The 27,384-nt window shown below is 36.0% G+C and overlaps 1 protein-coding gene across 1 annotated transcript; it reads right to left on the reverse strand.

The window, feature by feature from the left end:
- Positions 1 to 167: 167 nt before the first annotated feature.
- On the reverse strand, positions 168 to 26,767 carry PCGF6 (polycomb group ring finger 6). The gene is made up of 10 exons (XM_061162520.1): positions 26,378 to 26,767; positions 25,545 to 25,644; positions 25,356 to 25,452; positions 24,506 to 24,561; positions 24,346 to 24,405; positions 23,318 to 23,426; positions 18,788 to 18,815; positions 10,890 to 10,988; positions 4,744 to 4,830; positions 168 to 1,419 (listed from the first exon to the last, which is right to left on the reverse strand). The coding sequence occupies exons 1-10, from the start codon at positions 26,738 to 26,740 to the stop codon at positions 1,363 to 1,365; spliced, it is 1,056 nt and encodes a 351-aa protein (XP_061018503.1). The 5' UTR covers positions 26,741 to 26,767; the 3' UTR covers positions 168 to 1,362.
- Between the last annotated feature and the right edge of the window lie 617 nt (positions 26,768 to 27,384).

The following is a 27,384-nucleotide window of genomic DNA, read 5'->3' on the forward strand; positions in this document are numbered from 1 at the left end:
TGTCCACTGTCAAATAAAGGCATCTGGTATAACCAGGGAACGTAAAGATGTTTATAAAATATTTATTTGATGGCACAGTTTAACTTTGCTTTGAATGTCTTGTTCCTTCAAGAGTTTTAGTTATTTTTAAAAAATCCTTAATAAACACAAGCATTTCAAAATAGGTTAAAATAAAATTTTATTAAAAAATTGTATTAAATGTTAGAAGAAATTTATACAGAATTCATAAATTCTTTATAAAACAATCACCAATCTTCCTCCAATTATAATTGCTTTTATGCAGATTCAGAAATTTTACAGTGAAATAAGGTCTACAAAATATTTCTTTTAAAGCATCACAATGCTAATTTTAGGCAAAATAATCTTTAAAATGGAAATTTTTGCATGCAACTGAGTGAGCTCTCAAACACCCGTATTCTTTATCACAGCAACAAATGGGAAAATGAACATTAAACTGACTTACTGAGGAAACAATGATCAAGTATTCTGTAAACCTTAAATTCACTCAAATTTTTAAATTACTTTCAAAAGCAGTACCATTACAAGGTACTGACAATCATACTATGTACTCAAAATTAATGTTAATCAAACTAACAATCAAAAAAATGTTGCAAAGAGGCACCCCTTGTTGTAAGGTATGTTAAATGTGCCTTCATTATACTGAAGACCTAAACCCTACAAGGGACAGCCTCCTCACACAAAAAAATTTATAATTCATCCCTTTTAGAAGTGGATAATATCTCTTTAGTAGTGTTGCTGGTTAGAAAAAAAAAAGACATAAGTTCAAAATATGATGGCAACATACAAAAGTGGTCTATAGTTTTGGTCTTTGTCTGAGAGGTACATTCTGTAATTTAACAAACAAAGTCTGGTTTTAAATTTTCAGTTCAAAAGCACACTCCTTTTCCAATTGGATGACTGCCCAACTGATGCCATTCCAAAGAGCAGAATCCCAATCACCAACTTGAAAGGGCTATGGCTCAATGAAGACAAAAACAGTGACTGATTTACCTCAAAGATTAGGAAACAAAATCTATATCAAAGTATCTGAAATCATAAAAAGTAAATGCTTTAAAAAATTTCCCCCTGAGCTATGGATGCTTTTTATATAGTCACTTACTAGAGAGACTTTTCACTAAACAGATCTTTCACTAAACAGACGCATTCTATCATTCCAAGTTATACTTAAAAATCCTATGATTTATAAGACTCCTATGATTCTTGGTGCTGAAAATAGATAAGTTACATCCCAAACAGCACAAAATGATAGCAATTACATGTTTCATGGAAATCTTTGGTGAGAATGCAATCCTGCAGAAGCCTCCTTATTTTGTTCACCCACTCCTAATAATCTTACAATCTTCAAGTAATTTTCAAAGGAGAAACCACAAGTCCATAATGAAGAACCAGCAGACCATCCTGAAAAAAAAAAGTGTTCTGCAGTTACTTGAAAACCACTTACATATATGATCAAGCCAAAGACAGTTTATTTTTCATAACCCAACACTAATGTGAAATTCTTTGATTTAAAGAGAATAAAGGTCCAAGATAAAGAAACTTGCTAATCTACTCACCTCATAACCAAACACTCCCTGCTAGTGTGCCTTTTTAATGACTCTTAGAAGAAAATCCTGAAACTACCAGTATCCACAGTTTGTCAAGGTTGTTTATGGCTAAACAGTTCTCCAAAAAGAACTAAAACTTTTCCTTTTGCAGATTGCTTAATATATCACCCAACTTCGGATTTCTCTAAGAAAGACTCAATTATCATAGAGTATCATGGGTCTGCTAGGAAATAAAACATTTATTTCCCATATAAATGCAGCTTACAACTAAAGTAAGTGAGAAAACTTCAGAACTCTTACCCATTTAATACATGATACATTTTACTTCCTCCTTGAAGAATGTTCAGTACAATTCACCCTTTCTTTGATACCCAGAGTCATCATTATGAACTGTAACTGTACTGAGCTATATAACACAGTGATGTCCTTTGGGCTTGTTGGGAAACTTAACTCAACACTAAATGACTCCAGATATCATGTTTATGAGTCTTTCTATGTCTCCTTTCTTGATATCAGGTCTTGATTCTTTGTGCTCTCACCAAAGCTGCACCCAGCAAGCAACCTACCTTTTTAAGGTGCTATTTGTAATCTACTATGAAGGAAATGGCAACCCACTCCAGTATTCCTGCCTGGAAAACCCCATGGATGGAGAAGCCTGGTGAGCTACAGTCCATGGACTCACAAAGAGTCGGACATGACTGAATGACTTCTTTATGAACTGAAAAACTTTATGAACTGAAAAACTAGCTTAAAAAGAAGACTCATTGAGAAAGTATGCCATGGGCAATGGGCCTACTTTGAGCAACATTTAGCGGGAGTGGTGGCATACACGCCTTGCATTTCCAACCCTGCTCTAGCTATCACCCTTTCTTTCTTCTTTATTAAGCTTTTTCATGGCTCCACTTCCTCATTTCTCATTCACTATTCAACTCACTGCAATCTGGCTTCTGTTACTGGCAACTCTAGTGAAAACTCATCAGAATTCTAGAAAGGGGTTCACAAATTCAAATACCCACAAAAGCCAGAGAAGTACCATAAATGAATATGTGAGTCAGTTAAGTAGTCAAATAGGGTATCTTGAGACCAGTGGTAAATCATAGCAGATGCTTAGCTAAAGGAATTTAAACTCAAAAAATATTTAAAACACAGAATAAGCCAAATAAAGTATAATCAATCCCACACCATGTTTGGCCTACAGATCATCAGATCTCTTCTAGACTAATTAGTCTAATCAAAGTAAATGAATTTGTATTCTAACACACACAGAAGGATCCTATTAACACATTTACATGAATACAAATTACATTTTACAGAATGTCGATTTTTTGCATATAGTTATGTTTCAGAATTACAAGCCGTTTAAAATCTCAAAACAACTTCAATACATGTATAAAATTACATTTTACGAAATGAGATAATCTTTATAATTCAAATTTATATCTATATTTATTATGTTTATATTCTGATAAATATACAGGAATATATAAATATTATTTATATTTTATATTTAGATGTCTCCATTCATGGTCTTCTTAAACAATCGAACCAGAGTAAATCCTCTAAAAGATAAATCAGATTATGTCTCTTCTGTCCTTGGCTCAAATCTCTCCAATCTAGAGTTTCCCACCTCATTCAATTAAAATCCAAAGTTCATACTACAGCCTATAAAGTCCTGCATGGTTTTATTCTAACTGTCAGATCTGAGCTCCTCCCACTCTCTACCTCACTTGCTACATCCTAGCTTTCCCACTGCAAAGATGTATTATTCATTTAGCTAAGAGGTCCTGAGATTACATGACACTTACACAGTTATCAATGAGGACTTTAATTAAAAATATTCTTTAAATTGAAGTCATACTTTCTACCCACTCCATTGACTTTGGGATTTTATGCCTAGCTTTTTATATTTCTAATCAAGCTTAACTTTAAAAAAGACAATATTTTCTAAGATTTCTGAAGTCTGATTTTATAAAAATCTTAGGAAATGTCTTGTTTATACCTTTAAGTATGCTTTACTTAGCCAACAATTTTTTTTTTAAGCCAACAATTTTACTTTTGTATTTTATGAAGATCTTTTGAATTATTTGTTACTAAAATGTAAACAATTAGTACAGTGCTATATTTCTAAAAGCATGTAAGAATAATCAAATAATTACCCAAATAAATATTCAGCTACCCCTTCATTAAGACCCTAAGCTTTAAGTTCAACTTTTTCAACAGGTGAACCTTGATTCTACCACTAACTAACCAAGTGATCTTGGGCAAGGTACTTAATCTCCATACACCAGTCATCTATTGGATTCCCCAATGGATTTCAGAACTAGAGGGCAAAATTCCAAAAGAAACTGGATTTTTGTCTTCATTAAAATCGTAGGTCTTATCTTGCTTTCATTTATCCTTATTAGATTTCACACTATACTTCCCACTCATATTATAGGCTACTTAAAACACCGTAACAGTTACCATGGCTTCTCACCAACTGAGCTAGGAATGGTATGTGAAATCTCTACAGACTAATGAGTATCTGCAAATTTTTCTTAAAGACACGTCCTTGCAGATACATTTGCCCAGCAGTCTTCAAAGCTCTACTGCAGTACGGGACAGAGAAGAAGAAAAGGCTCTAAAGTCAAACTGCCTGGGGTTTGAGCCCTGGGTCACACACTCACTCACTGTGGATAAGTCACAGGTCCTTTCTGTACCTTACCTGTGCGTGCTCAGTCACGTCAGTCACGTCCGACCCTGTGCTACCCTATGGACCGCAGCCCGCCAGACTCCTCTGTCCATGGGGTTCTCCAGGCAAAAATACTGGAGTGGCTTGCCATGCCCTCCTCCAGGGGATCTTCCCAACCCAGGGATCAAACCCAGGTCTCCCGCATTGCAGGCAGATTCTTCACCGTCTGAGCTCCAAGGAAATTCAGGTACTTTACCTGTACCTTTCCTTATCTTTAAAACTGGGGATAAAAGAATACCTATCTCATAAAACTATGATGAGTAAGAGAGCTCATCATTACAAATCATTTAGAAAAGTACCTGACACGCAGTAAGCATCCAGTAAACATTAGCTTTATTATAGTCCAGGTAATTTTAATTATAGAATGTTTATTAAAACCCTGATAACATGGAACACGCTTCTTTCATTAAATAACTTACCCGTTGGGCATAAATATGGTAGACCTACCTGCATTGCTGCATCACCTATTGCACGTCGAATTTCCCTTAGAGTTTGATACCGTTCTAACAAATGATCACCACAGATGATGTCTACCTACAGGCAAATAAGAGTATAAGTTTGCTTTCCTGCTTCAAAAAACCATATTTAAAAAGAGGAAGATCAGCGTAATTATTTTTAGACTAGACTTTGCTATTTTTTTTAATTTATTTATTTTTTATTTTGGCCATGGCATGTGGGCTCTTAGTTCACCAATCAGGGATTGAACCCATATCCCCTGCACTGGAAGCACAGAGTCTTAACCATTGGACTGCCAGGGAGGTTCTGACTTAACTATTTTAGACTGATTAATGCTCTTACGAAAGAGTTTATTTACAAATAAAATGGAATGAGCATAGAGGACATGGCACAACACAGAACACAGCAGATATTCCAAATGGTTTCCTTGAATCTCTCAGAACAAGTTAAATCATACTTGATATGTTCAACATAAGATGGCACAGAAAATTACATTTTTAAACAGTTCCATGACACAGTGATTAAGGGCTTATAATGCTTCAAAAGTCAAACTTTAGTTGTTTGAATGATTTTCTTATTAAGGAATATCTCATTTTCCAACAATGAAAAGTCTAACACTGATATAAAGTACACAATAAGGCATTGTGTTTTATGGGCAGAACAATCTTAACAAGGTCTTTTCAGCCTTTTCAGTAATGTCAAAGCTCTAAGATAAATCTACTTTTATACTGAATGCTCTAGACAGGACAATATGGTTGTACAGTCATATACTATATTGTATATGATTCCAGTATATTCACTTGCTAGAAACAGAAATGAAGTCCTTATATACTCTTTTACTGAGTACTCCTTTTCCACTGCTTCAAAATGGGAACAGGTCCTCAACATCTTATTAACACATACCACTTAAGAGACTCCGTTTCCTAAGACTCCTATTTAGCTTATAGCACGAGATTCTTCCCTGCTCCAAACCAGAGTATCACCTCTTAACTCCTATTTTTCCTTTTCCTTTCTTCTCACATGCAATCAGCTACACATGCAATCTCACATGCAAAAAGCTACAGGTGTAGCTTCTTTCTTCTTTCTTCATAATACCTTTTACATTCATATCATTTTTTCAAGTGCTGCCTTCAGGCTTAAACCACTGAAATCATCTCCTAACCAGATTCCTAACTTCAAATTCTGTTTACTCTAAAAATCCAACACAATGCCAACATGTTAATCCCTCTAAAACCTTTAGCATGCTTGGGTAAGAATAAAAAAGCACCTGCATTTAACTGAGCAGCCACTATGCACAGCATAATTACATTTATTTATTTTACATATGTTATCTCATATCATTTTCACATTCCTGTGAGTTAGGTATTCTAATTCCCACTTTGCAGACAGGGATGCTAAGAAGTAAAGACATTAAATTTTCCTAAAATCACAAAGCCAGTAAGCAGCAAAGTTCAGATCTGAACCCAGGTCTATTTCCAGGTCTATCTTTCTCCAAAAATCAGTGCATGCCGGGGATTGGCAAACTTTCTATAAAGGGCTAGATAATAAATATTTTAGGCTTGTAGGCCACAAGATCACTGTTACATGTGCTCAATTCTATCACTGTAGTATAAAAGCAGCCACAGAATGGCTGTTAAAATAAAACACTGTTTATAAAAAGATGGCAGGCTAGATTTGGCCTGTGGGTCAGTTTGTCAAGCCCTGTGCTATCTCACAATGAATAACCTCCAATTAGTAACAACTCTTGTTTTATGCTTACCAGTTTTAAAGTTGGTAGAGCAATATCTGTTTGCAAAGGACTTGAAGGCAGTAACAGCTAATGATGTGCACAGAACTTAGATCCAAGAAAAATTACAGAACTTAGAAACTAACATTATGTTTTTACTAAGTATCCACCAGTCCAGAGACCACCACTCTTAGTGGGCTTCACCATATGGTATACATTTATGACTTGGTTACTACAAATTTTCAACTTCATCCCAAGAGGTTAGCCAGTTACTAACAGTTTGATGCACATGGTCCTAGATGCTACGTGTGCATGCAGGGATTTTATTTTTATAGAAATGGGATCATGTCACATATTTTGTTCTACATATTCTTAAAACATACACACACACAAACACCAAAACCTTAATATACCACAGACATCTTTTGGAACGCATAGTTAACTCTCTGACTTTAATAACTGCACAGTGTTCCATTTTATGAAATATATCATAAATTATATATCCATTCTCCTCAGAAACATTTAAACTGCTTCTCACTTTACCTGTTGATTAACTTAGTTCATTCAAACAGAGTCACATCTTTGAGGATGTCACAAATATGACCCAAATTATTTGATAATTTGGTGGAAGGACTCAGCATATTCAGAGTTATGATTTACTACAGCAACACAGCAAGGATATAGTCAGATCATCAGCAAGGTAAAAAGATATAGGGAGAGTCTGCAGAAATCCATGCACAGGCTTTCTTTGCTCTTCCCTCCCAGTCCAGGAAGCAACACTCCCACAGTACTCTTTTCTCTAGCAGTAGAAATGCAGCCAATTTGTGCGGTGTCTCTGCCAGGGAAGCCCACTCGAGGCTCAGAGTTTAGGGTTTTTACTGAGGCCTGGTCATGCTGGCATTCTCTGCCTAGCAACTATCAAATTCCAGACTCCCAGAAGCAAAGCAGGTATTCACTGTTTGTTCAGTCCAGGCACAGGGAAACATGCAATAGTTAGGTAAGTTTTCATATTAGTGCAGGGAACTTTTTACAAGCCAGCTCCCTAGATGCTAGGCAAGGGCCAACCTTGTAAGCCAGCCCTTCTACAGACAGCAGCCTCGGGTCTACTTTGTTAACTCCTTTCGGCATAATCTTTCTAACCTCTGGAGTATTAAGTCTTAGACAGGAAGGATAACGACAATATTTCTGAATCTCAGAGCAGAAATCAGAATGTGAAGATAGTCTTAAGGGAAAAAAAAAAATCCTTAACTTTTTAAAAGCAAGATCACACTAAAGCTTCCAAGACAGAATTTTTCACTGAATGAGCCAGTGCCACACTCATCCCTCTTTGTTCATATATACGCTTTTCTTTGATAGAAAGTTCTTTTCTTTATCTGGCCAAGAAAAAAAAAAAATCCATTCTGCAAATCCTTTGACAAATTCAGAGCTAAATCATTCACTCTGTGCTCCTGTTGCACTCATCATAGCCTATTGTCATTTTATATCTTTCCCACACAATTCTGAGTTGCCTGACAGCATGAATTTTCTGTCTCATGTCTGTACTGGATGCCAAGCACATAGATTGCTCAATTTAATGTTAACAGATAGTAAATGAATGGTAGGGATATACCATATGACAGATTGGAATCTCCGTAAGATAAATGATTTGGAAACAATTCAGTGGTATGGTTAAGGGTTAAGGTAATATACTAAATAAATAATAATAAAAAGGAACTTATCAGGACGTCCCTGGTGGTCCAGTGACTAAGAATCCCCCTGCCAATGCAGGGGACACAGGTTCTATCCCTGGTCCAGGAAGATCCCACATACCTGAGGCAACTAAGCCTGTGCACAGCCTCAATTACTGAGCCCGTGTGTCACAATTACTGAGTCCATGTGCCTAAAGCCCATGCTCTGCAACAAGAGAAGCCACCACAGTGAGAAGCCCGAGCACTGCAAGGAAGAGCAGCCCCTGCTCAGGGCAGCTGGAGAACGTTTGCGCACAGCAACAAAGACCCAGCACAGCCAAAAAGTAAAGTAAATAAATAAATCTTAAGGAAAAAAACCTATCTTACAAGATGGAATTCAAAATTTACTACTACATTTTTTACATAGAAAATATTTAGTGATAAATGTGATAAGCATTTTATAAAACCAAAAATAAGATCAAATGATGTACAAAGGAATATCCCACAAGAGTTGGTTTAAAAAAAAAAACACGAAAAAGAAGAAGATATAGTAAGACATGAATAAATTCAAAATACCACTAAGTCAATCATGATAATTCAAAGACACTGGGGTCTCTATATGAAAAAAAATCCACTCAGATAATTACTGATTTCTGATTTGAATTAACTTAAATCTCTTAAGAACACGTGATCTATATATTTTTTTATCTTTCAGAACTATCTTCCTTTTTTATTTTTATCTGCCACAAATAAATAATATCTTTAAAGGTATTTTATCATTTAACAATCCCTTAGTAATCATTCATTCCTGCTAGTAAATAACCATTCATGAAGGTCATATATCTGTAAACAAAGCATACATTTTCTATTTGGAACTAAATGGTTTTAAAGAAGGTCAGCACAGAAGACTCAAGTGACTGGGTTGATCAAGAATTGTTTAATGGTTAACTATTTTGTCTAATGGTTAACTATTAACCATTGGTGTGCTCAGTTCATGGGGTCTCAAAGGATTGGACATGACTGAGTGACTAAACTGAACTGAATGGTTAACTAGCTCAATGTTTCATTCATATTAGAATTAACTCTTGTTTATTTTCTCTTAGATTTAGAAAGCTTCAACAATTTTAGTCACAAATGGGTCTGCATAATTATCTGTTCTATTATTTTAACATTTTGGTGAAATAGTAATTTATGAATGTTACCAGCTATATAGTACCTGAATTAGAAAAAAATATTTACCTAGAGAACCAAGAGCTGAGAGAGAAAATTAAAGACTGAAACAAATTTCAAAGTGTTAAAAGCCTTGAATTCTATGAAATGAGGAAAAAAATAAACCCACATTTTTATACAATAGAGTCAATTTAGAGTTTTGGCAACCGAATTTCTTAAAACATCAAATGTGAAATTTATCAATGGCTCCAATCAATATCTAGCCCCAGAGGAAGTAATCTATACCCTAAAGAAAGCCTCTTGGGTGCCACTTCTTATTCTATATAATCAGGTGCAACTCTTCTGATTTCTGCTCTTAGAAATAATAGACTATTATGGGGTCACTCACAATTCTTTGTTCAGGAGTCTGTAAACAGCTATCTATTTCTCACCAAAAGACTAAGAATAAAGGTAATAAATAAGTCATTTCCAGTTTTCAGCTACCATTAGATATAGCTAGCATTATGTCAAAGTCAGTAAGGGAAGTCACATCTAACTGCATTTAATATATATTTGGAGGAAGGCACAGCAACCCACTCCAGTATTTTTGCCTGGAGAATCCCTACGGACTGAGGAGCCTGGCGGGCTACAGTCCATGGGGTTGCAAAGAGTTGGACACGACTGAACAATATATATTTAGTACCAACAGATATTGATACTAAAAGCATAGCAAAATTTCAGCTAGTTTTAAAATATTTACTAACTTAATCTATAGTAAGTAGGTATTTTAGAAAAAAGTTATTCTGTAAAATTTTACACATGATGAAGAATAACAAAAAATCCCTTTTAAATTTGACTAATGAAACAGCAAAACTATATAAATGTGCATTTTCACTGGCCCACATTACTAAACTATGAGTATACTTACACTTTATATTCAATAATACATGGTGTTTGAGATTTTCATCTTACAAAAGAGAGTATTATACAACTACAATGGAAGAAGATCTTTTTCAATCCTTAGAAAAATAAGGGTCTATACTAGATAGATATTTCACTTTTCTAGGTGTCCTGAGCTAGATACTGATACAAGGATGGCCTCTGAAGAGACTGAATGGATAGAAAAGTATACTTTTGCTCTACTATCAAAAAGAAAAAAGCTGGAGTTGAGGCTCTAGAAGCTGTTTAATCATTCTCATATCCTCAGCTTTTCTTTGACACCCAGAGATGGTAATCAATGGCAGCAAGAGACAGCCAGGAAGTCAAATATGATTAAAATTTGGGGGTAGGGATCACTGTGTGCCAATATTCAATTACTACTTACAATATTTACAATGTCATAAAACAAAAGCCACTGCATGAAATTCTGGAGACAGTTCCTTCTTCAATATGCTAAAGGTAATCTCACAACTTCCCCTGTTTTTTAATATTTATTTTTATTTGGCTGTGCCAGGTCTTAGTTGCAGCATGTGGGATCTAGTTCCCAGACCAAGGACTGAACCCAGGCCTTCTGCATTGAGAGTGTGAAGTCCCAGCCACTGGACCACCAGGGAAGTCAGTCCCTTCCCCTGACTTCTTATATACATATACTCTACCTGACAAGCTGGATCAAGACCCATTTTTCTTCTGAGGAATTTTTCTACATGTCCAATAGTTGCTTCTCCTGAAACTCGGACAAACTTCTTTTCCAATGGCTACAAAAGTAAACAAACAAACCAATTTCAGGTGAAAAATACATAAAATGCACAAACCTTAAAACACATTTCACAGCAAAGATGATTCAAAAGATTTACAAAAGAAAGTTTGAGTTAATTTATCTATCCCATACAAAAAAAGAATTTTTGCTTAGCTTCTCCTCTAAAAAATGTCAACAATTTTTTTAATAGAAAGGCTTTAAAACTTAGAGCAAAATTTATTGCAGTGAATACCCAAGATTCAATGTCTAAAAGACCATGGCCTCCTCAACAAAAAAACTGCAAGAAAAAAAAAAACAACCAAAGAGTAGGAGGAATCCATAGACTAAAAAAGATATAAGGCCTATAAATAAGAGATATCAACCAATTACAATATATGGATCTTATTCGGATCCCGATTTTAAAAAATCTATAAAACAACTTTCATAGGAAATTTAAATAGCATGTGGATATTTGATTAGGAATTACTGTTAATTTTTAAAACTATAGCATCATTATTATATTTTTATAAGAAGTCCTCATCTTTCAGAAATAAACTGAATTATTTACTGATAAAACGATAGTCTTGGATTTGCTTGAAGATTATATAGGAGAAGTGATAAAGGTAAAGATAAACTGAGATTGGCCATGATTTTATAATTATTGACATTAAGTAATACACATACACAGGCATTCATTTTACTATCATCTACTTTGTATGAGTTTGAAATTTTCTTGCAGTAGTGGAAAATAAAAAGATTAACATCTAAACATAAATGGCTGGAATCTGATCCAATGGTCCAAGGTGATGGGTAGAGAGACCATAGGGTTTTAAAGTAGAAACAAACTAAATGCTTACCCTGCTATTCTCTCTCTGAGGCAATTAAATGGATATTACTATTTTTTTTTCCATTTATTTTTATTAGTTGGAGGCTAATTACTTTACAATATTGTAGTGGTTTTTGCCATACATTGACATGAATCAGCCATGGATTTACATGTGTTCCCCATCCCAATTCCCCCTCCCACCTCCCTCTCCACCCGATCCCTCTGGGTCTTCCCAGTGCACCAGCCCAGAGCACTTGTCTCATGCATAAAAGGATATTACTATTAACAAAAATGAAAAGCTGGGGTAATAAGAACTAAAAGGCATCTTTTAGGAAAACATAAAGTATTTTTCTAGAACTAGCAAAAAGGAATCCTAGAATTGTTACCAAAAGGACTCAGGCAGGTTAAGCACGTATTTGTCCCATGTAACAGCACTCAGCTCTCTTCTCTGTAATTTGGTTTCTTAAGAAATTTCCTAACGATAGCCTTATCCCTAAATACCATAGTGCAACAGATAGCATATTAAGTGCAAATATTCCAGAGGCAGACTGCCTGGGTTTTAACCTTGGTTTTGTAATTTTCTAGCTGCAAGTCTTTGGACAACTTGCTAAAGCTTTCTGTGTCTCCATTTCCCCATTTGCAAAGCAGAAATACTAGCAGCACCTACCTCACAGAATTATCATGAGGAAAGGGTGTTAAAAAAGTAAGTGTGTGTGTGTGTGTGTGTGTGTTGGTTGCTCAGTTGTGTCCGACTCTTTTTGAGCCCGTGGACTGTAGCCCACCAGGCTCCCCAGTCCATGGAATTCCTTAGGCAAGAATACTGAAGTGGGTTGCCAATTCCTCCTCCAGAGGATCTTCCTGACCCAGGGACTGAACCTAGGTCTCCTGCATTGCAGGTGGATTCTTTACCATCTGAGCCACCAGAGAAGCCCTAATATATGTAAATAACTATAAATAATTCCTGGCACACAGTATGTACTTAGTTATTACTAGTGCACTGATTTATTGTGTTCCTTTATGTGAACGAATGTAATTAGAGGGCCTAGTTGTCATCATGGATACTGATACAATGCAGACAAAAATGGCAAAGGTTCATGTTTTTTTAACACAGGTGTAAGAATCATCTTGCAAATCTATGGCAGTCTTTCTCACTACGGAGCAGAAACAGCAGTGCTCCAAGTGCAATCTTGATGAAGGTACTGCACTGTAGGTACCATTGCCGGAATAGCCTGAATCCTACCAAGCCTTGAAAAGCTGCAATTCTGGGTCATCTAGCTAGACCTGCCTGGCAACAAGTCCATTTCTGAAGGTCAATTTCTCATTACCATCTTAATAGTAGGCTTCTGGTATACCAACAGTGGATAGTTCAATATTCCTCATTTCTAGTTCTTGATGAGCACTTCACCCCTATGTGTTTGTTAAGATTAATCCAACTTAGTTGAGGTTACCCATACTGTACTTTTTAGATTATCCAGAACAGAATTATGAAATCTGCCAACATCTGAAAGAAAACATTGGCCTTAGCTTTCAAAGTTGGGTTCTCACATGGTTACCTTTAGTCTTCATACTCCAGGCTCACTAGGTAATGCTTTTTTCTGCTATAATTTTCAGATCCAGCTTTTTTAGAAGAAAATGTACCTTCTGATTTTTGCTTTTTTTTTCTTAAGGCTATATATAACCCAGTTCTCACCTAAATGGTCAACTTAGTTTTTTTTCCTGCTACATTTAATAGCCTCCTACCATCTGCACATAAACAGAAAAGTAAAATTTCCCAGAAGAATTATATTTCTTTGAAATTAAGCACAATAATCTTCCCTACCACCTGTTAACACAGAAGGTCAATTTGATAAGAAAGCTGGAGTAATGAGATAAAATCTATAGGGAGATTTAAGAGACATTCAGTTATTTCCTGGCTATAGAAAATGCATACTACTAAAAATATCTTTTAAAAAGATCAACTCATTTTACCTTGAAAAAATTCCTGCCTCTGTCAATTGAAAATAGTTACCAACCCAGTGGCAAGGTAAATCCCTAGCAACCAGATTGTAATTCTGAAATACCACTCAAGGATACCTTGGAGAAATGACCGATTCTGTGTCTGGGGCAAGAGATGTACGAGTTGAATATGAAATATCTTGTTATTACAGCCATGATTATCTTAAGATATGACAATTTGAACATCAAAATAGATAATTAAGATGGATTTAAACCACAAATATATTTAAACGCAAAGTTAAACAAAAACACTGATTATAACTGGAGCATGCTAAAGAATCAACTCATTATTTTGAACCTGATAAGTAAAGAGAAAGAATCAGCATTTATCCTTTCTTTCCTATATGAATGGTATTGCTGGCTAATCAGAAGTTTCCCTTATAGAAGTATCTCAATAAACAGAGGAGGAATAACAACATCATTTTCCAAACCCTATTAAGTTAACAGACTTGACACTGACTACCAATACTTGTGAGCATTACAAACACACACACACACAAACACACACACACAAACAACCAGACATCATGTGCCTCCAGGTGGACAAAACACCCCCACCTATAAAGTATTCTTAGTTCCCTCAAGTCACACCTGTATGATCAACACAGACTTAACTACCAGTTTATAAGCAAGACAGAAGAACTTGTTAAATTACAGAGATGCAACATCAAAACCCAATCTGTAGGAAACCATATAGCACAAACGACTCAGTTTTGTCAACAATGAACTGCAAGAAAAAAGAAACAGAGATGAACTGCGAGAAAAAAGAAACAGGAAACTTACAGATTTAAAGATCTATCAACCAATCACAATGTATGAACATTATTTGGATTTTGATTTAAAATAAAACACTCACTGCAACTAAGATAAAAATTTGTACACTGACTAGATACCTGGCAAGAAACATCTTTTTTTGTTCCCCACTTTCAATCTTCTGAAAAATCACAAACTTACAAAGAGGTTATAAGACTAGTAAAATGAAAATCCAGATAGACTTCACCTACTTTATGAACTAGAATATTAACATATTGCTATATTTGTTTTATCTCTTCCAACGTATATGTATGTGTGTATACATATATGGATACTTATTATTTCTTAAGTTGCTGCTGCTTAGTTACTCAGTGTGTCTGACTCTTTACAATCACATGGACTGTAGCCCACCAGGTTCCTCTGTCCATGGGGATTCTCCAGGCAAGAATGCTGGAGTGGATTGCCATGCCCTCCTCCAGGGGATCTTCCCAACCCAGGGATCAAACCCAGGCCTCCCGCATCGCAGGTGGATTCTTTTCCTGTCTGAGCCACTAGGGAAGCCCATTTTTTAAGTTACCTGCAGAAATTGAGCTATTTTACCCCTAAATATACCTGCAGTTATCTTCTCAGAATAAAGGGACTCTCCCTCATAACTATAATTATTAGGAAATTTATAGACAGATTCAGGAAATTTATAACAATACAATGCAATTATCTAAATGGGTCCAAATTCAAATTTTTCCAATGTCCTAATAATGTCCTTTGTATGTTGTTCTTATTTCAATCCAGAATCTAATGAAAGAATGCACACTGCATTTTGTTGTCCATGCTTCTCTAATTTCCTTTAATCTAGAATAGGTCTGTCACTTTATTTTTATCTTTCACAACACTGACATTTTTGTAACTTGTTTTTTTTGGTATGATACATGGTCACTAAAAAAAAGGGACTCATCTTTTAAGAGTACTGAAATACTTTACAGAGGAAGTGGCAAAATGCCAGGGATTTGTTTCAGAAAAACATCAGAAAGAAGGGAAGCGTGGGGAGTCCCTGGTGGCCTAGTGGTTAGGATTTAGAGCTTTCATTGCCATAGCACGGGTTCAATCTCTGCTTCGGAAACTGAGATCCCATAAGCCCGTGGCAAAGTCCCCCAAAAAAGAAGGGAAGTGGATGGAATTATAAAAGAAATTCAACTGGTCATTAGTTAACTGGTAAAACTGTGTGATGGATGCATGGAGGTTCTATTCTGTCTGCTTTTCAGTATGTTCGAATATTTTCATAATTAAAAGTTACAGAAAAGACGATTCCTGGGAAAAATTTTCTGACATGTATTACTGCTTGGTGAAATATTTTTAAAGTGAATGCAGCAAACAGACTTTATGATTGTCATGCCATAAGTGTATGTGGTGAAAAGTTTAACTAAGCATTATCCTAGCCAGACATATTTATTTGAACTCCAAATAAGAAATAAAAGCAGCTTTTTAAGCAGTAGTTTATACTCAGCTATAATATAAAAAACTGTAACTAGAATTCCCCTATAAATGCAGAATTAAAAGAAAAATGATAAGATTGCCAAAGTGTTAGCTAAGAAAGTATTTTTTAAAAAGACTGTTTTAGCAAAGTAAAAACAGTCAAAAAATGCAAAAATAGGATCATTTGTTTCTAAAACAATACATTCATTACCTCATACAGACATACATCTGCAAATTAACACGGGAATCTTTAGTTAACACTGAAAACTAAATGCTTCAAAAGTTTAATAATAGTATAAATAAACTCCTATAAACTTAGCTTTATCAACTCAAAGTCAATCTTGTTTTAAATAAATCCCACCCTTTTCCTATCCCAACTGCTTCTTGGCAGTAACAGTTACAGTAAGTGTACAAATTTCACCAACTGTCTCAATTTTTTTACCTAGTAGAAAATGATTTTATTTTTAGGGTTGTCATTACAGAGAGAATAAAAAATTTAATTTATGTATATATTATTTTTATCAGATATATTTTTGTTTCCTCAAAATGTATGCACTAAATTTATACAAACAATGCTTCTATTTGAAGTTTTCTTGGCCTTGGCTTGTTTTTTAACAGATTTACTGAGATATAATTCACTTATCATTAAATTCACCACATTTTAAAGTATACAATTCAATGGTTTTTAGTATATTTATGTAGTTGTGCATCTATCACCATTACCTAATTTCCAAACATCACCCAAAAAAGAAATGCATACCAATTAGCAGTGACTCCCAACCTCCTCTCACCCCCAAGTGTCTGGCAACCACTAATCTACTCCATATCTCTATAATTTTGCCTATACTGGACATTTCATGTAAGTGGAATAAAAAAACACGTGGTTTTTTGTGCCTGGTTTCTTTCACTTAAATATCTTCAAGGTTCATCCATGTTGTAGCACCTATCACTACTTCATTCCTTTGTAAGGCCAAATACTGTTCCATTACATGGATATATCATATTTGGTTTATCCATTCATCAGTTGATGGATATTCATGTTACTTACCACTGGGGGCTATTGTCTCACAAATTTTTTAGTTTTCAAATCCTATCCAAATAAACACTATACACTGATGTCCCTTGAGTCTCTTCTAATCAATATATTCTATCTACATGTTCCCTCTTTATGTCTTTCCCTTTTATTTGTTGAAGAAACAGAATTGTTTGTCCTTGTCCTGCAGTCTTCCAGTATCTAGATTTGGCTTATTATATTCCTACAGAATAATTAAATAAGTTCCTGTATTCCCTGGATTTCCTGTAAATTAGTAATCCAGGGATATGATCAGCTTCACATTTGTTTCGGCAAGAACACTTCATAGGTGGCAGGCAATGTCATATTTCTTTGATGTGTGAGGCTCTGAATTACATACATATTCTAAGTGCACATGTGCTTTTGTGGAATAGGCTAATATTCCAACTTAATTTTTAGTTCTTTCTTCATGAGATTTTTATATTCTGTTGGCTCACCTGGCTATTACAGGTCACTACACAGATGTCTTCAGTGAACTCTAGGAGCCTATGACTATACTTGTCCCATATAGAAACTTTTATGCTACTTTCCCACCCACCATACTATGAAAGGACTTCCTAAAGTTTATCATCATAAGTTTGGTATTTTACAACTTAGAAGAGGTTAAAAGTGACTAAACCTAACACTGCATCCCCTCCATCACAATGATCTCTGGGGAAAACCTATAATATACTTCGCCCAAAAAAGTACTCACCTATTCCTATGCATCAACTCACGTCCTTTAAGCCACTACAGTCACAAAACAAAACACTATGTCCAACCAGGTATAATTCACCCATATTTTCGTGCAGACTTTGACAAAGTCACTGAAAATCTAAGCAGATCAAAGTCAGTTATTTCTTTATATTTTTATAATCCCAAGTAACTCTAAGGCCTGATTTACCCCCTTTAAGAAAGTCTCCTTTTCCTGAGTGACTCATACTACAGGAGCTACAGTGTGCAATGGCACCTGTGATACCAAAGCCTTTTAAGACAACTCTGAACTGAAGAATGGAGAAGGCAATGGCACCCCACTCCAGTACTCTTGCCTGGAAAATCCCATGGACAGAGGAGCCTCGTGGGCTGCAGTCCATGGGGTTGCCAAGAGTCAGACACCACTGAACGACTTCACTTTCATTTTTCACTTTCATGCATTGGAGAAGGAAATGGCAAACCACTCCAGTATTCTTGCCTAGAGAATCCCAGGGATGGGGGAGCCTGGTGGGCTGCCATCTATGGGGTTGCACAGAGTTGGACATGACTGAAGTGACTTAGCAGTAGCAGAACTGAAGAATTCATTCTTACTGCTAAAGTTTCACTAAATGATTGAAATAAAAAGTTGAGGCAAGTTAATCTGAACCAAAGATGTTACATGAAAATGAAATTATAAGTTCATATTTAACTCTAAATGCCAACTATGCAAAAAACGCTTTGAAATATTTTTAAATCACCAAATCAGCACAGCATTTGGCTTCACTTTTAAAAATTACTCACTTATTTTTCCTTAGACCATTGTTGTGAAATAATAATAAACCCCTACTTAATAACTCTTTTCTCAAAAATCTATAAGAAAGCATTATTGAATATACTCCAAATTTCAACAAGTTTTATTTCTAAAACACTTTTTATTGTTATCAAAGACAGTCTCCACATGATTGTTAATCTTAAATTTGTGTCTTATAGGGCCCTCTTGTAAAGCAAATGAAAAATAAGAGTAAAATACCTTAAAATGTCCTGTGCCTTCATTAGCACTGAAAAATGAAAGCAAAATTAATCAATTTTTAAACTACATATTTAATTATATAACACAGAAAAATAACATAATATAAATATTTGAGAACCATCAATTTAATCTTAAAACACAGTCACCTAACCCTTTATGAAATGAACAGATACAATTAACTGTCATATCTGCCACCTAGTGGTAAGGTAAAGGCAGTTTTATACCATAGTTTATTTTGTTTTGTGTATTTTCTTCCAGGAATCAAAAGCAGTCTTAATATTTAGATTTCCCCCACATATAGCATTCTAACATTTTCCAGTTTAAAGTAAAATGTCTTTTTCTTTATCATAATTAATGTGTTTTTTTCTCGACAGTAATATTTACAAGATAGAGTCCTTACAAGAAACCTGCTACATTTCCTCTTGTTTTACTTGTAGCATAATCACCTGGGCATGATTTACTCAATTTGTCTTTCCCCTACAAGAACAAAGACTTTTGATTAAATCAATTACTCATATCATGAAGAGACAAGGAACAAACTTTTTTGAGCATCTACTATGCACCAGGAGTTATATTAAGTCTTCATATATTATGAATGTTTTTCATTCAGTCCTCACAGTAGCCCTGTAAATCAGGCACTAGAATCTCCAGTTTATAGATAAGGAAAACTAAGCTCAGAGATGATGAATAACTTACTTAGGGTTATAGAGCCAGGAAGTGATAAAGGTGGGTTTCAAACACAGGTGTACGTATCAAGGCTCACATTCCTTTTTTTTTTTTTTTTTGCCATGCTGCCCAGGATCATAGTTCCCTGAACAGAGATTAAACCTGGGCCATGGGTCATGGCAGTGAGAGTTGCAGAGTCCTAACCACTGGACCACCAGGGAATTCTTAAAGCCCACATGCTTTCTTTCCTATCATGTGAAGAATAGGCAAGGTCACAATAGCATCATCTAGAGTATTCTAATAATACAAATATAAAGACATTAAAATATAATATACGTTTTAACTATTTATAAAGTATGTTATATTGACATAAATATAAAACATAATTTATGTATACATATTATATATAGACTTAAACCTAAGATTATAACATAATCTTAAGAGTTACAAAATATTCTCAGGAATTCCCTGGTGGTCCAGTGGTTAGGACTCTGTGCTTTCACTGCCAAGGGTGTGGGTTCAATCCCTGGTCGAAGAACTAAGATCCAGCAAGCCATGCAGCCGAAAGATAAATAAATAACATCAAATAAAGTAAAACATCCTCTTCTTCATCATAAGAATTATTTCTATAGAATCCATGATATGGGCATCTGGCTTCTGCTTAAATGTCTAAAGAGATAGCTTCCTATTGACAAGTCAGTTCATTCCATTTGTGGGCAACTTTAGAAAATGTTTGCACTGAATCAAATGTTTCTCCCTGTAACATACCTACTGGCCCTAGTCTCACCTTTTGGTGCTCTTGTGAATTAGATTCAGTTTTTCTGCCACCACACATGACATGGTTTTCACACCTTTTACTATTCTGATTACACCTCCATTTACCAACAGCTCTCTTAAATATAGTGCCCAGAGCTGAACACAAGACCCTAGTTGGCTAGCATAGCATACAGTGGAATAGCAACTCTCTGGTTTACTAAACACCACTGAGCTTAAGATCACATTAAATTTTTGCCGTATCTTCTCTCATACACTCTCACGTGAGTCCATTTTCTTTACCAGGCAGATGCTGTACATATTACAGCACCAGACTAACCTTTATTTCTGAATAAGCCTGCATTATATCAATATGCATATATTATAGTAATTTAGACATGTGAGGAATACCGCATGTAGATTCTTATGACAATCCTGTGAGTTGGTATTATAATCTCCAATTTAGAAATATGGAAACCGGTGACCAGAGAAGTTAAGCTACATCCTAAGGGTTACATACCTTGAGTTATGCTTTGTCTGTATACACTATACTGCCTGCCTAAGATTATTTCTTTTTATAATTTTCTACCTTACACATAGAAACTGAAAAACAAAAAGAAGCACTGTACAAGACTACTTTAAGATCACAAAAGATGCATACCAAATTTGGAGGTGGAGTAGGGAATCTCACTTCATGCCCATTTCAGCGGTTGAAAAATCACTGTCCACAGGCTGAACCCAGCTAAGTATTTTTGCTCCTCCAGTTCAAGCAGGGTCATTAGCTGGATCAAATTTACCCTTGTACTTGCATTAGGTTAAAAATCTCACCTGCAATTTGTCCTACCATGAAAGAGCTTCCTATGGGTTACCCTCAGTAGCCTGATTTCAGGGGTAACACCAAGCTTTTCAATGTAATAAACATGGGGATTTAACTCTGAGGACTGGTGACTTCAAAAGGACTTCTTGCCACATTGGAAGCTTTCTTCCCCATAACCATTCGAAAACAGATAAAAGACTATTTTCTGATGTACACAGATTACCCATCATAATCAACAACATACAAGGGTCAGTTCTCTCGTTTTACAGACAGGGAAGCTGAAGAAGCTAAAAACTACAAGTTATATGAGGGTAAGGGCCGTGGCTGACTTATTTAAATACATTCCCAACAGTTAGCAGACTGCTGCGCTGGCACACAGCAGCACCTTAATAAGCATCTAATGCATTAACTGCAAGTGGTTAGTTCAATTTTACAAAGCTATATAACAAAGGAGTTAGGACTTAAATAGAGATCTTCTTATTCCAAGTGAGGGCTTCTTTTTTCCTACAGCAGGGAATGTGTTAAAAATCGAACAGCCCTGGTAAATGGTAATGACTACTTTGAGTACTGTGGTCAAGCATGTCATGATTAAGTACTAATTTGTGCTGCTGGCAGAGGCAGAGATAATGTAGCACACTTGGAACATATCTGCCATCTTTACATTACTGCCACTTTTCCAAAAAGGTTTAAAAAAAGTTCCTATTGTGCATTAGTGGAAAAGGTTACATTTCCCCAAAATAATGTTTCAGAAATACAAATTCCTTTCAATTTTCAATTTTAATGAACTAAACTTATTAAAAATCAAGTTACACAGTAAAAAGTCAAATACAATGAAAAGTAAGACTTTTTCTGATCCTAGATTCATAAACTCCAGTGCCCTTTTATAGAACTAACTGCTATCAACATTTTCTTAAATGTCCTTTCAGAAATGGTCTATCCTTGTTGTGGGGGGGAATATATACATATACACACAATGTCCACCACCCCCTTTTAAGAGAAACATAAATGAGCACATGCTATATATTCTCTTCTACATCTTATTTTTTTCACTTAAGAAAGTGAATTTTGGCAATTGTTCCATACTAGCACATATGTTACTAGCACATGCTCATGTTCCACATACCATTAACTTACTAGTTCATTTTTTGGTCATTTAGGCTGAACACATTCTTTAATAACAGAAAGTGCTGTTTTAAAGTTTGATATTATATGATTTCTTATTCTTCTAAAGAATCTGTATTTTATTTATCATAAAACACTACTAAGTGGGCTCAGTGGAGGCATAAGAAAGGTTTCTCACCTCTCAGGGATCCATAATATTTGAGAACACAGGATGAATACATAAAGAGATAAATACAACATAGTACAAGCTAGATACTAAATAAATAATACAGGCAGCCTAGAGTTATAAGGAGGAAGTGACTGAGAAGTCAAATAGTCATCAGGGACATAAAATGGAAGATCTAGATTTTCCAAGAAAGGCATTTTAGTTTATCCTGCAAACCATGTAATTATTTCAAAAACTACAGTTTGATACAGGCCAACTCTGTGATGACAGTTGGTCTAACAATGCTGCAATATAATGGAGTACACTATATGTTACAGCATTGGAAAGAAGCAACTTATATGAATTAGGGAGATATCTAATATTTGGAAAATAATTTGGCAAAACCAAGTAAAGTTGAAGTTGAACATATCCTAAGACTCAAGAAACCTACACTCTTAGAGAACTATCTCACAAAGACACAAGGAGATCTGTAAAAAAATGTTTAAAGCAACACTGTGTACTATAGCAAAAAAAATTGGAAACAACCTAAGTGCTCCAAAGTACAAGGAAAGATAAATTATGGTATGTTTATTTTAAGGGAACACCCAGTGAAAATGAGTGAACTAGTTATATATTTTAACATGGATGAATCATACAGTGCTAAGTGAAAAAAGTTGGAAAACATAGTATGACACCAGTTAAGGTTTTTAAATGGACAAAAACAATTCTACATATTGTTTAGTAATACATACACACGTGGTAAACACATAAAAAAATGCATGGGAATGACAATCATTACTTTTAGGAGAGTAATTATTAACCTCTAAGGGAAGCAGGGAATGAATAGGGAGAGGTAGCCAAGTGCCTTCTACCATAATAGCAAGGCTGACTTTGAAAGCCAGATGATAGAGATATAAGTAGTTATTGTGATACTCTCTAGTACCTTAGCTCAGGATGACTTTCTAACTGTTGGGACTTTAAAATTTCTTTATTTTAAAGTTCAGAGGTAGAGGTTTAGGGTACTCACCCAATAAACTCTAGTAATAAAGACATGTCAAGTTCAGGTGGAATACGAAACACTGATTCTAAGGCTTTCTTAGTTCTTCCTTTGCTTGAAGGGACTGGCTGTGGAACAGCTATTTGATAGCCAAACAAAAAAGTTGAGTTAGAATAAACACTTCATAAATTGAGATCTCTGAAAAATAATTGCACAGATTTAACTATGTTGACTATTTAAAAATCATAAAGCACTCACTCTCCTTTTTTAAAATAACATTAGCTTATCTGTCAAAGCCAGTGAAATTAGAGACAAGCCTGGGGAGCGCTCCATAGTGGAAGGCAAACATATGTGGCTAGTTTATCAGGGCCACAGAGAAAGCTCAGCATAAAAGCAACAATAGCTGTGAGTAATCCTTAATAAGCACTACAAATGCCAGGGCTCATGCTCAGCACTTTTTATATGCACTATCATATTTAACCCTGATTATAATTCCATGGCATAGGTACTATTGCTTTTCTTTTTAATTGAAGTACTTGTTATGTACTTTAACTGTAAAGAAAATGAGATTCAACTTAATGAGATTAGGCAATTTGCCTGTAGTCACCCACATAGTAAGTGGAAGAATGAGGATTTAAACTCAAATCTAACTTCCATACTGTGACATTACCATCACCATAAAAACTAGCATTTGAGCAGTTACTATGTTCCAGGCACTGTTTTAAGTGCTTTGCATTACTCAGTGAGTCCTTACAACAACTTTATAAAGTGCTACAATTATCCCTGCTTTATAGAAGAAGAAACTGAAACAATGAGGTCATCTGCCCAAGTTATACACCTAATAAGGTGGCAGAGCCAGGATCACAATCCAGCTCCAGAGCCTCTACTCATTAAGCCTTACAAATTGGATTACAGTAAGTCACTGCATTCAAAATCTTTCTCTCTCTTTGATCAAAAAATAACCAGCTATCACCAAAAAAGAACCTCAAAGGGAGTGAATTTTATTAAGTTAGTATTCTTTAATCTATAAATTCATTATGATATACACCCAAACTTACCAGGTTTAGGTACTTCTAGACCTCTTTCTTTATAGAAATCATGCATTTGCTTTTTTTCTCCTAAAAAATGATAAAACACAGACTAAATTACACTTAAAATGTAACTAGTAGAGTCAGAAGATATATTGGGACTTACAACTAGGTAATAAAATAAACTTACTTTCCTCTAGATTGATCACTAATTTGTACACTATGTCTTGTAACTGTCGGTCCAACCTAATAAAAGGAAAGGATGGAGAATACCTCAGAATTCAGAAAAGACGCATTTGGTACAGAGTGAATGACGCTGTTTGTAAGTTAACTGTTTTCTCTTAGGAGTGAATATCTCCTTTCTCAGAGGTGAGTTACTTTTAGGTAGCACTAATGGTTCTCTTCTAAGAGAACTTCAAGTAATTACATGTAGTCATACTTACAAGTAATTATAGACTCTTGAACAGTTTGCTAAATTGTTCCATGTGAACTGGTCTTATTTCCTAAATAGGAATGTGAGTTTGAGGGCAGAGAAAGTAATTAAAAATTCTGTGTATCATCTGCAAAATACTCTTCTATGAAGTAGTAAAAACATAATACCATTTGCTAAACAAATGAAAGCAGTCCACTTTCAGTGTTTTTCTTCCCTTAGCAAACTGAGCATGAACTGAAAATTTGATTAATAAGCCACAATGACCTATGACAGATAGGTTTTTCTAAAGAGGCCAGTAATATTTGTTATTACTTTTAAAAACAGAATTCTAGATACACAGAAAATGACAAGCCTAAACTAGCTTCATCAACTTTAGTGATGGAATTAAAATTCTCAAGAAAAGAGGTCTGTACCTTTTTCTTTTCTTTTAAGGTTTACAGCAGATGTCACAGTGCCTGGTACACAGTAAGTGCTCTATATGTATTTCTTTAAAGAATATGCATTTCCCTTTCTCGTCATTTTGAGATACAAATTTACTACCAACTACACAATTTCAATGTTTCAGAAAAAGTATACTTAAAATATAAATGTTACTTATTTTTCTTACCTTATGTTGTAAAGAGGTTGTGTCTGATGTACTACTATGTTGCATTTTGGACATCTGTTGCTATAGTAAAAGTGTCTGACAATGCAGCTTTTACAAACTGTTGGGGAAAAAATGTTGGAATTAGAATGTTTTCAAGACATTTCAAAAACTTAATATATTATTTGGAAATGTAATGAACTATACACTTACATGTATGAAGACATTCTGTAATGGTAGTTGCATCTATTAAATAACCTTTGCAAATGGAACACAAGATGTAGGGAGTCAGCTCAGAGAGATTGATCAGGCGCTGCAAATGCAATGGAAACAGGTTACAAGTCCTTGCCAAAAAAAAAAAAAAAAAGTCCTCACCAAGTCATAATTCCTAAATTTTTTTATTAACAATGTGTAGTCTACTTTGCAACATGGAAACAAGTTGTAACACCTCAGACCCTTCAAATACTCTCAAAGTTACAATAATACAATATGAACCAATGTTTCAAAAAGATCTCATTCTTTTTGGAGCTACTGTATATTGCCAGATGAAGGGCATCTTACTTTATGAATTATCACAAAATGGACAAACTTTCCAGATACTGGTGTTTAATACACAAATTCTGACTGGCTTGGTATACTGTCTGAATCAATGAAGTACGCGTTGCCCCAATTAAAAAAAAAAATCTTCCCAATTAGAGATTGACTAGGTGGGGAAGGGTTTCCCCCACACTCTCAATATCCTGTAGAACTGGACTGTACTCCCAGCCACTGTAAGCTTCTAGAAGGCAGGAGAACAGTACCGTTGGCGCCTACATTCCTGGCACGCAGTGGCTTCAATAATGAGTGAGTCGGACCGAGGGAGCTTAAGTGACTGCCGGAATCTTACAAAATGAGTTGGCAGGGACAGGCCAGTCCGCGCCACAAGCAAGCGGCGCAAGGAGAGGTGAGGGTGGACTCCAGTGCCAAAGGGTGCAGCGGCGAGCGGGGACATCCGGCCCGGCCTTAACGGAGCAGGGCCAGCGTGGTCAAACAAGGGCTATCAATACCTCCTCCTCGTCCTCGGAGTCCGGCCGGCCCCTCTCCAGCCTCAGCGAGAAATGGCTCATCTCTTCCTCCTCTTCCTCCTCTTCTTCTTCCTCCAGGTCCTCATCTTCTTCCAACTCCTCGTCCTCGTCCTCGAAGGGGCCCCTCAAGCGGCCCAGGCTGCGCTCCGGCTCCAGCTCAGGGGGCCTGGAGCCCGAGCAGCCGGGATCCCCCGCCTCGGGTAGGGGCGGCGGGCCCTCCTCACCCGCTGCGGGCGCCGGAGTGAGGGCAGGCGGGGAGACGGGAGGCGGCGGCGGCATGGCTGCGGCTTCCTCGGCCTTGGCAGCGCCCGCGCTGCCTGCGGTTACCGCCGGGACCCCCTCCATGCCGTAGGTAGAGAAGAGACGAGGCGAGACCAGGTGGCTGGATAGCGCGGGAGTTCCGTCCGCCTGCCTGAGCTGCCAACGCGCAGGCGCTAGAGGCCTGCAGGGCCCGCTGGGAAATGTGGTTCACCGCCCCTCACCTAAGCCGGGCCGTAGGCGGAGCCACTCAGGTATATGGGGCGGGGCTTGCAGGTCACAACTTAGAATAACCTCACCCATTTTCTACTTCGAAAGACTGATGCACTCCACACTGCTTACTAAAAACGACGTAATTGGTTCCTTGTAGACAACAATATTCTGTTTGCATTGATGCGCGGAGCCCTGAAATAGCTGCTATAACGATGTTGCATTATGAATAATAATAATTTCAACTTGAGTACCAGTGATGTTGTTCTATGCAAGAATATTTCTATTAGGAAGTATGAAATTTCTACTTGGAAATATGTAAGTTTATTTGGAGGAATTAATGCTTGTATTGCCACACGGTGGAAATTTAATCATAATCCAAAGGCCATTTGTGATTTCCCATCACATAAAGGAATGTCCATTCTACTTAATTCAGCAAATATTTATTGAGGGCCTGCTGAAGCAGGAACTGAAACCTACCAATGCATCCCAACCCCCCAATCTTATTAGAAGAGAGATTT

Source organism: Dama dama, chromosome 15, assembly GCF_033118175.1.
Source record: "Dama dama isolate Ldn47 chromosome 15, ASM3311817v1, whole genome shotgun sequence".
Classification (NCBI taxonomy): domain Eukaryota; kingdom Metazoa; phylum Chordata; class Mammalia; order Artiodactyla; family Cervidae; genus Dama; species Dama dama.